General features: G+C 33.6%; 1 protein-coding gene across 1 annotated transcript; it reads right to left on the bottom strand.

The window, feature by feature from the left end:
• Positions 1-8,927: 8,927 nt before the first annotated feature.
• On the bottom strand, positions 8,928-11,297 carry LOC146905816 (F-box/kelch-repeat protein At3g23880-like). Its single transcript, XM_085728647.1, has 2 exons — positions 9,987-11,297; positions 8,928-9,146 (listed from the first exon to the last, which is right to left on the bottom strand). The coding sequence occupies exons 1-2, from the start codon at positions 11,217-11,219 to the stop codon at positions 8,928-8,930; spliced, it is 1,452 nt and encodes a 483-aa protein (XP_085584773.1). The 5' UTR covers positions 11,220-11,297.
• Between the last annotated feature and the right edge of the window lie 791 nt (positions 11,298-12,088).

Raw genomic sequence — 12,088 nt, forward strand, 5'->3', positions numbered from 1 at the left:
TTGAATCTCTGACTATAATACTCTCTTCATCTCTAATTATAACACTCTTTTGTGAGAAAATAATTTGTCCTTTTTATAAGATTCATTTGCTATTTCCAGCCACATTAATTTCTTACCAACAAACCCCTACTTATTTCACATCTTTTTCTTCAATCAAAAATAAATATTATGTTGAAAACATAAACTAACTCCCTCTTAAAGAATAAAATTGTAAAATATTAGTAATTACAAATAAGTTAAGATTATTACCAACTTACAAAATTCCCAAGATTTGGTCAAAATTTCTTATTATTAAGGGCGGAGGTCTTAATAAGTACTCCCTCCGTCCTACAACTTGGATGAGATGAAATTAATATTAATTGGATTGTATAATTAAAAAAATATAATTAATATTGCATTAAAAAAAACCGTCGAACCTAGTTTTTTAGTGAGAGAAACTCCAACTTCTCTCTAAACTTTCTTTTTCCTTCATCCATCGAGGAGGGATGATTTTAAGTAATTTTGTGACCTAGAATCACCCCTCTACATCTTTTTTTTCCTTTTCTTTCAATCTAAATAAGTGGTTTTCACATATATCAACTTTTTCCTTTTGTGTTTTTTTGTGATTTCGTCGTCTAAGTGCGGCGTTGTGTTGTTTGTCGTCTTGTGCGGCGTTTGATTTCGCGTCTGTCGCGGTGATCGTTTAATTTCTATTGAAAGATCAACATCAATAAATTACAAATTCAATCAATAATCTGGGCATCAACGTTGCAGATCTGAAAGCATAAGTATTTCGGTGATTTAGATTTTATCATATTATTTGTAGGCATTTTCCGTTGTATGTCATATAACTTCGGTGTTGTGAGTTTGTTCGCAGTTTCACCCTTTAAGTTTTTAGCGATGTTTGTATCTGATGTACTATATATCAATTTAAATGAATGAATATCATTTTGTTTTTGTCAAAAAAAAAAAAAGTGTGGAAGTAAATAAATGAATCGGACGAAGTAAGTGAAGAAAAATAGTCTGAACGGAAACTACGTGTATGTGCAAAGTGACTTATTTTTAAACAGGGCATTTTTTTAACTATTTAGTACGAAAAATATGTGTATGTGCAATGGGAAACATGGCATTTTTTTAACTATTTAGTACGAAAACTTAGTACGGAAAATAATAGGACAAAAACTTACTATTCATAACAACCGATCCAACCCTGCTCCATCTATTGATATGCACCGGTCATAATTGATAACGAGAGAAATGATATTTCTTCAATATTTTTTACCTAAAAATAGAGGCTCATCATAGAACCCAACTCAATTAGGGTTTAGTTACACGTAGTAAATAAAGACTAACTAAAAAAAAACATATTCTAGAGACTAATGTTGAGGATATACTCCTCCCTTAATGCTCCTACTGGAGTAGGAAATGGACTTACTTTGCGGGGAACCATCTTAACCTCATATCAACCTTCAAAAATTGAAGACGATGTTAATGTGAATGTTCCTCTGGTCCCCACCAATGTCAGTCTTACTCAAAATAACAAGAATCAAAATCAGAAAAAGAATCACAAAAGAAGACTTATTCCCGGATTGAAGTTAACGACGAGTTACTTTCATATTACTCATATATTGAGATGTCACCTTCACGGCTTCACCATAAATTCATATGCTTGGTCCCTTACTAGCTCTGATTAAGTTGTGTCTATTGTGCTTAAACTTGTTCATCCATCAGCAGGAATTCCAGTAAATCAAATCAATTTTCGTGATAAAGGAAAAGATATATCTAAATATTATTCGTCTCCAACTCCAAAATGTTATGGAACCAAAAGAGATTCTTTTCTAGCTAGAAATTTTCTATGCTCGATAGTGAGTATAACTGCACATTATGATCTCACAACAACAAGAAGTTTTCCTAGTAAAACTCCAACAATTAAACCACATGGAAGGGTTAGTCAAGTAGGTGTGAGTTTGTCAACTAATTAGAACGCTAAAATTCCAAATGTTGAACAATGTAAAAGAATTAACCTACTATGAATTATACATTTATTAAAGTAGACGAAAAATAAGTACTTACTTGGTTAATTATTTCACATTGTTTTGGAATCAAAATTTTAGTGTTTTATTATGAGATGACTAACCTTCACCTGTTTGGTTAACTCTTGCATGTTGTTTAGTTGTTGGAGTTTTACTAGGCAAACTTCTTGTTGTTATTTGATCCAAATGTGGAGTTATACTCAATGTCAGGAATGGAAAATTTCTAGGTAGAAAAGAATCTCTTTTGATTCTGTAACCTTTTGGAGTTGGAGCATAATTAGAATCTTTATATATATTTTTTCCTTTGTTCAAAGAATTGGTTTGACTAATTGGTATCCTTGTTGACGGATTAACAAGTTTAAGCACAATAAGCGCAACGTTATAAGAACTAGTAAGGGACTAGCTTATGAATTTATGGTAAAGATGACATCTCAATATATGACTAATCTGAAAGTTAATTCATCATCAACTTTAAAATTAGGAGTAGTTTTATTCATGTTGATATAGATACACGATTAGGGATTCTCGGTATATTGGAGACGAGTCTTCTTTTGATTTTGATTCTCATTATTTTGAGTAAGACTTGCATTAGTGGAGACCAAAGGAACATCCACATTAACACCATCTTCAATTTGTGAAGGTTGATATGAGGTTAACATGGCTCCCTGCAAAGCAAGTTCTACTCCAATAATGAGCAACTATCCACCATAAAATTGTCCATCAATGATACCACTGAATCACATCCATATCTTGATTTCATCATATGGATTCCTAGGGAAAATTACAGGTGAATATTTTATTTTGGCTTCTTGTATAACACCTATCTAGTTTAGACTCATTCATTTGTTTCAGGATCGTTGTGTATAATGTATCTAGAACCTTCTTCATCTGGACATGAATATTTTCTTCGGTATTTTCTATCAATGAGAAAGTGAATATTTTCTCAGGACCATTTCTTACTTTAATAGTAATAAAGTGATCCATCAATGATACCAATGAATTGCATCCCAATAAATAGAAGGCATGAGTTTTAGGGTTTTCGGTGTGAAAAAAATTGAATTTCTGGGAACCAACAGAAGAAACTCTTGTGAAAGGGTTGGTGGCTTATGTGGAGGGATTCATGAGATGGAAAACACATAGGAAACACATGAGAAAATGAAAGAGTGATATGAAACTTGTGTGAATATAGTAATTACTAAAAGAGATTCTTAGGAAATTAAAGGCTAAGGGTTGGGTTCCTTTTCGGGATAGATTTTAGGGTTGGGAAACAATTGTAAACACTTTAGGTAGTGAATGTTTGGATTGAGGGTTTAAGAGGGGAAGGGAGGGGAAGGTTTGTTTTTCTTTTTTAAATTACAGACTATATAACATGTTTTTCTAAAATAAATTAAGTGTGATTGAAGTATTATATGATCGTTTATCATGTTAATATGTTAACTTTTTAAAAAACATTTCATAGTGTCCGCAATTTAAAAATGAAAAGTAAACCCTCCCCTCCCTTCCCCTCCTAAACCCTCAATCCAAACACACCCTAATTAGTCTCTTGGTCACAGTAAGAAATTCGGGAAAAGATAGACATTAAAGTTTGCCCTTGAATTTGACCTCCAGATATAGGTCAAATTTGAGTCAAACTGGATGAGCAAATATCATTTTTTTTGTTCTCTATTCTCTACTCTCTTGTTTTTTGTTTCGATAGTGGTTCAACTAGGCACTGTTGTTATTGCTTGCAATTCTTTTCATTATTGGTTGTCAGTTATACATTCTTTAAACATTTAAGTATATTAGTGTGTGTTTTTTGTCGAATTCACAACACATAGTTAGGTCTCTGGATATTTACTTAAGAAGAAAGTGGATTCATACAATACACATATCCCTTTTTTTTTGTCAGGTAACCTAGACACAGATCCCATTCTATTACTTACATGAGAATAAAACTGCAAAACAAATTAAAAGAATAAATAACAGAAAAGACAACTAAACTAACTAAATAAACAAAAATATAACTAACAACCTAACTAAAAGACTCAAACGCCACAATTCATTCTTATTTTCATTTTCCTGTTCTCCAAGTGGTGTATAATATGAGGTCCTTATGAATTGCTATTGAATACTATATCTGTTGTTGAAGGGAAATTTTATTGAATCATATACATTGCACTTTATTTTGTTTCTGACCGAGTGGTGTATAATATGATGTCCTTACCATTGAATTTCTTCTGACTTCCTACTATGTATGATGAGTGCATCATGTTTACATTGCACTTTTGTTTTAATTTCATTTATAGAATAATTTACGAAATTCATACAAAATTCTAACTATTCGGCCTGAATTCTGTTGCAAGGAAAACCAGTCTGTATAAAAATATTGCTTGTGATAAAGACCATACTTCTAGTTTTGTAAGTATGGTCCTTATCCTTAAAACTATCATTTTTAACATTGAACAAGACTTGGAAATTAGAATGCTCATAAATCATTTACGAACTTATTACTAACATTTTTCTAAGTCCCCATATGAAGCAATGCACAAAAACCTCTTGAAAAATATTTTTAACATGGTGTAACCGGTTACACCCTAACATCGTAATCGGTTACCTACTTGAATTTTTGAATTTTTTTTTATTAATGTTATAGTGTAATCAGTTAAAAACCCTATGGCTTGAGTTTTTTGAAAATTTATTAACTTTTTTATTAATGTTAGTGTAATCAGTTAAAATCAGTTAAAAACCCTATGGCTTGAGTTTTTTGAAATTTTTTTATTAACGTTAATAAAGTTATAGTTATAGTGTAACCGGTTAAACCCCTTAAACTTGGAAATTAGAATGCTCATAAATCATTTACGAACTTATTACTAACATTTTTCTAAGTCCCCATATAAAGCAATGCACAAAAACCTCTTGAAAAATATTTTTAACATGGTGTAACCGGTTACACCCTAACATCGTAATCGGTTACCTACTTGAATATCGGTTACCTACTTGAATTTTTGAATTTTTTTTTATTAATGTTATAGTGTAATCAGTTAAAAACCCTATGGCTTGAGTTTTTTGAAAATTTATTAACTTTTTTATTAATGTTAGTGTAATCAGTTAAAATTAGTTAAAAACCCTATGGCTTGAGTTTTTTGAAATTTTTTTATTAACGTTAATAAAGTTATAGTTATAGTGTAACCGGTTAAACCCCTTAATAAAGTTATAGTGTAACCGGTTAAACCCCTTAATAAAGTTATAGTTATAGTGTAACCGGTTAAACCCCTATGTGATATCTGGTTACTATTAAATCTGATTGGATCTCATCCCAAAAGTTAGCTCAAAAGATGAGGGTACTCAAACATATTTATATGCTCAACAACCCGGGAACCTGAGCGATGTGGGACTAACAATAAACTACAAACAACTTCAACAACCACCCTCACGCCTAGCGTGGACCTGGGTCCAATTCCCATATTGTAATCCTTAACCCGGCTCTGATACCATTGTTGGGTCACAAGTGGGGCCAGGGGTACACTCGACATCAAGGCCAAAACAACCATACAAGTGAAAGAGACGCCACATTCTTACCCAAAACCTTAAGGCTATAGGTTTATAGGTCCTCTCTCTTATAAAGTGTTCTTATTCCACTTTTCAATCCTATGTGGGACATATAACTCACACTTTTACACAAACTCCCCCTCAAGTGTGAGTTTATCAATTCATTGTGTTTCCCCCTTCAGAGGAAGCTCTTTTCATCCACAAATTCTTGGTTGTACCGTTGTTGCTACTTTTTTCGCAACGAAACCGGACAGCAGAACACGTTGTCAAGAAGACTTTTAACACAAGAGCAGGTCGTACCCTTCGTTGAACCAGGCATTGGTACCATCTTAGAAATTGTGGTTGGGTCTACAACAACCCCACAAAACCGGCTTGTGAGATGCGGATTGCCCTCGTTTATTCTTTGAAATTGTGGTTGGCTCTAACACAACCCCACAAAACCGGCTTGTGAGGTAAGGATTGCCCTCATTCATAAACACATGTTCATGCCATATTTTTTATGATGTGGGACACTTTTACACACCCCCTCACAATCAGCACTATTGGGCTTGGTTCGTGGACATAAATGGTTGCTGGCCCGATAATGAAAACCTAATAGCAAGTGACCCAATTGATCTTTGGGAGGCTCTGATACCATGAAAATGTGATCATATTTCATACCAAAAGTTAGTTAAAACGATGAGGGTACTCAAACATATGTATACACTCAACAACTTGAGAACTTGAGCGATGTGGGACTAACAACAAATTACAAACAACTTCAAAAATTACCACTTCATAAACATGTTTCTGTTCAATAGGGACCCTTTTTAATAGGTAGCATTGGTTCGTAAACATGTTTTCAGCCTCTATAAAATCAATTGATAGCTAAGTAATTTTTAAAACAACCTTCATAATCTCAATTAACATTTTTAATATCATTTGAATTCTAAAACTCTCATTATCTTGTTGGAAAACTTTGTTCATACTTTAACTGTCATAAAAAGTTTTCTGACCATTAAATTTTGTGTTAGAGTGATATTGATCAAAGATACAACCATACATTTTATTCTTCATTACTTCTGTAAAAAGTTTATCATCATTGTTGGTGAGAATTGTTGTAAAGATATTGGGGTGTTATCTTGGTGTGTACAGAAATATTGTTAAGGACCTTAGGTTAAGGTTGCCTGTAACAAACATTCTTACTTAGTGGAATTCTTTCACGGGGTGTGAAGGGAGTAGATGTACCCTTAGGTTTGAAGGATAACCACTATAATTTTGTGTCCATTTTTCTCTTCCCTACTCTCTTTATTTTTCCGCTTTCGTTCATAACTTCAACATAATTTTCCGAAAAAATATTAAGAACCCTAAACTCACAAAAATAATCCTAAAAACTCCGAAAACCTAATTCACCCCGCCCTCTTAGGTTGCACTTTGAACTTACATTGATGTCTTTTGATTAATTACCATGAACAGTTCCTCCAACCCCTCACTTTTGTATTACGCCTCTTGGTAGTACATAGCCATCATCCCCAACTCCACATTATATGCTTCACTCCATTCAACTCCCTGATCATTTATTTAAATTATGAAAGAGTTTCCTTCCCAATTTGAATGCACAGAGTTGGGATAAATGTTCTGTGGCAGTCTTGGAACGTATATGTACTCCATATACATCATCTCCAATGAATCGACATTGTAATTTACGTTCTTTTGAATAAGTGGTATATCACCATCATATTTGCATTGATATGCATTGGTTCATTATTCAGTATTGAAAACATTTAAGTTAAATATTGAAAATTGCATAGCATTGAAGATTCAAATATTATCCAGATAATATGGTATCCTCTATTTGCATTTTTTTCATAATCATATTCATATTCTAATCCTTCTCTAACTATTGAGTTCATGAAAGAGATATATAACTTTGGCAAGCTTGATCAACTATACCATTGAGAGTTTGTTCTCCTTAGCTTGTCTTTGTGCATACAACAACAACCAAACCTTAACTTTTCAGGCAGGGTCACTTACATCTGCCAAATGTCTTTTGTAAATAATTTTTATAGCCAAACTATTAGATACAAAGTTATGTCATTAGATAGTGATATAGTTCACGGGTTGTTATTTGAGTTGGATCAAAATCATGAATTTCAATACCATTTTTATACAGGTATAATATTTTCTAGAGATGTCAATCTTTTTTTTTTAGATGGTATGTGCAACAATTCGATCAAACAAGGCACATAAAGAAATAGCTAAGGGTCCAATGAACTACATTTTAGTAGTTTTCGTTTTCTGTCTATGGTGCATTTCAAGAGGTATTTGAAAAGAAAGAAAAAAAAGATCTTTAGCTACAGAGACAGAGGTATTTGAAATTTTGAATGTGATATCCTGGCTTCTATATGTATCATTAGCAGTTTTTCAATAATGTTTTACTTCTGTTTTTGCCATTCATAAATGTGTTTAATAATAATGATGATCCTGGAAACCCTAATGATCTAGTAAACTATTTTCAAATTGGGATGTCAACAAAATTTGTACCTGCGGATACAACTCGACTAGCGAATACCCGCAAGGATATAATAAAGCAGACATAAATATTATTTTTATATTACAAAGTGAGTGGCAGGTGAATTGGTAATACCCATTTGCATCCCTAATTTAAGGAATTGATTTTATCTTCTTTTTGGGTTATTCCAATCTCCAACTTGGCGTTCAAGATTTTTTATTTTTTTTGAGAGAAAGGTGCTTATAACATTTCATTAATAATAATAGATTCAATACAACTTGGGATAACATAATAAATAGTGGGACTAGCTAAAGAAATGGCTTCTCGTGCTAACGCATGAGCCGCCACATTCGCTTGTCGCTTAATGAACTCCATCTTATAGTTTGTAAAATGTGCAGAAAACATCTCCCTGCGTCAGGGATACCGGACACAAAAGTCACTAAGGACAATTGGCTCAATACTAGATATCAAAGTTCAAGTTCAAGAGGAAATGAAAGTCACTGAAGACACTACATATAATTTGGAAAAGTAAAGTAATTGAATATAATCACATATGTTGATGTCTTATCACTCATCAGACATGTCTTAACATACAATTTTTAGTATTACATGAACACTTTTGGGATTGCAATTATTGAGACGGTATGTTAGCAACAATAGTAGAAATATCATTAATCAAGTAACTGAAGACTGATTTGAGCTTAAAATAGTTAATATTTGTAGAGTTTTAACCATTTTTGTATCGTCATAAGTAAAAGTATCTCAGAGGATTATTTCGATGTATTGTTGCCTATACCAAATATGTATTTGGTTTCCATTCGCAGTATTTCTAATTGATGATATACAGAGAAAAATAAATTAGAAAAAAAAAATTATTAGTTTCACCTTCACCAAAATTAGGGATTAAGATTTGTCCGTAAAGGATGTGGATATTTGTCCGTAAAATACCTCTCAATTGGCAATGTCATATTGCTAGGTTGGTCACCTTCAATTACAAGGTAAATATATTTGTAAGGAACCACACTTTGTTCTTCTATTAGCCAGCCCTTTGCGGAAGCATCAACTACAACGGCTAACCACACTTCTTCCATTTCCTCTAAACTCTCTTCTGTCCGCTATCAGTTGCCGAGATCATATCTCATAATTGCAGACTCACTTTGTCTTTAAGCCCTACTGTCAAGTTAATTTTATTTTGCATAATAAAATTAATCAGAAACCAAAGTAAATGTATCAATTCTAATGTTTTTATGTTAACCTTGCGATTCCTAGGAAACAACCTATGAATGTACCAAGAAACATGTGTAATGTAAATCAAGATAAACAATTAAAAGGATAAGCAGACTTCTTGCTTCAGTGCTTTAACAATTGATCAGTCCTCTTTGTATGAGCATGATCAGTGTCTTTGCTTATTGGGAGGAGTAGATGAAACACAAAGTTGCTTCAGCTTATGGTGATCCTGCCTGGTCCAAAAAGTAACAAATTAAATTGATTAAAACTCTAAAAACTCTAAATTGATTTCTCGCATTCACACGTTTAGAACATGGATAGTGGTTAATTAGATCAAGATCAAACAATCTATATTTAAACTCGAATTTATTCTCTGTAGTTTAATTGTATACTATCAATTTATATCAGCCAAAAAAGTTGGAAGCATTTATGTGCATGTGTATAGGAATTGAAGACTGCAATCTAGCATTCTCAACTATTTATAGTTATGGCATGAGCTTACAATTTTTTTACCAATATAGTATCATGGACATACACATAACAGCTCAAATTTAGATCAGTAAATAAAATCGAAATACAAAGTAAATAAATTTAAGGGAAAAATGACTATTATAGAAAACAGTGGAAACAAAGCAAATACATAGCTGTTATCACACAATATAATTCATTGTAAACCAATACACAAACTAACACAAATTCAAACAAGTAAATAATCGAACAAAACTTACTTTCAAGAAGTCGATCGATACCAAGCTTTCAACATATCCCTTGGCATCGAACCACCAAATTTTATTGGTACTTTTAATTCTCTTCACTCTATTATCTCTCAAATTATAAACAATTGCTTGGTCTTCGCGGTTGATTGCAAACATCACTGTATCACCATTATGAGAAACACACAATGGGTTTACAATAAATTCAGGATTATAACTGTAGTTCAACTCACGAAATTTATAATCCACTTGAAGATCCAGATAACTAATTTTAAGGAATTGAATCCAAGATTCTTCAACTCCAAATTCCTTCATTTGCCATATGACAACATAGGTTCCCTTGAAATCATAATAAAGACAAAGACAATCCATCAACACAACAAGATTAGGAGTATGAAATGGAGGATCATGTAGCTCTTCATGACAAAATTGAGGAAGCAACAATTGTTTATATGTCTCTTTCCTCAAATCAAGCGAGATAATTACAAATTTTTCAACTGTAAGATTCTCCACATGACAATAATAACTGTGCCTGACAAACCAGTTAATGCTATTATTCAAATAAACGCCGTCCTTTGCAAAATAACAATAACGATAATGCACCAATACCACAGGAAAACAATCAATATCTCTCCAAACATTATCACCCAAAGCAAAAACTCGTACCGTGGATGTAATAAGGTCGCCATTCCTTTTCAAACATAACACCACCACCTTGTAAGTGTCTGTTGAATCATCATAACCAAATGCAAAATTGCAAAAACTATGCTCTTTCTGATATGAGCGGAAAGACACTAATGTTTCAGATGCAAACCTTGTGGCAGGGTTCCAGAAACAGAACGATTCCTCGATAATCCCAGCAGCAAAAGACAAACCACGCAAACAGACCAAACCATTGCATGAACCAACAATACCACCGGCGTCCTTGTAATTGAATGGGTAGCAAGGATCAGTAAGGACGATGAAATTCGAAGTAGTCTCCATCAAACGAAAGATGGGTACTGCCCTACAGTCTCCCGAACCTTTAGCCTTGTCTGCGAGAATTGCGAGGTGTGTTATTCGTGTATATTTCTTCTTAAGGTGCATTTTAACGAAGACTGGATCAGAGATTAGGGTTTCCCAAGACTTGCAGACACACTTCATCCGCATCAGATATTTCACTTCAATGAACGATAGGACTTCCATAATAAGTTCCTCAGGGAGGATTGCCAGCAGCCCCGCCACTTTGGGCGGAGGAGAGATATTCATCAGAATGACGCAGTTGTTGAAAGTAAAAAATCCTTCGGGCGGAGGAAGAAACCCTATCAAGTGTATTTCTAACTTTTAATTCTGTTTACTTTTTTTTTTCTTCGTAACCTTAATTCTCTTTACTCTATTATCTCAATTTTTTTTTTGAGATAATTATTTTATTTTTTGAAGGTTCGAAACAATTATTTACATATGCCAATTGTATCTTTTTTTTTTATACGCCAGTTGTATTTGTTATCACTTGTTTTTTGTTTTCTACTATATATATATATATATATATAATTCTGGACCACTCACACGGCTACACGTATGCAATATTACGCCGCCTCAAGGCCTCGCACTCAAAGGAGCAAGCGAACTCGCCTGCGCCGTGTTGTACCATTCATAATCGCCGCATAACATGAAGACGGTTATTCCAAGAGCGCGCCTATATAAGGGTGAACTTGCTGCACCCCCAAGGTACACAACACTTTTCACAACTCTCCTAAGACTTTTCGTCGAAGTGCTAACGTGTGTGCAAACATCTTTCGTTCCACCACAGAAGACTCATCGCCACCGTACCCGAAGCCATTATTGATCATCGGAGCATTCTCTTTCGTCGTTGCGACTCAACCGTTCTCACTAGACATATCATTTGGTGCTAGAAGGAGGGGATCGTTCGCTAAACTGTCATGGTCCAACGATCCTCCACCTTAATTGTTTTCAGTTACGCATATCTCCACTGTAACTGTTTTCGGTTACACGTTCCTCCACCGTAACGGTTAATATAGTTACTGCTCCTACCTTCGAAGTAATGGCCGAAACTTGCAGGAGAACCACTGGAGGACAAAAAAGTATTAAGAAAGGCTGTAACTAATTAAAACATGGAA

Source organism: Medicago sativa, chromosome 7, assembly GCF_051527215.1.
Source record: "Medicago sativa cultivar Bolivia chromosome 7, Bolivia_mono, whole genome shotgun sequence".
NCBI lineage: Eukaryota > Viridiplantae > Streptophyta > Magnoliopsida > Fabales > Fabaceae > Medicago > Medicago sativa.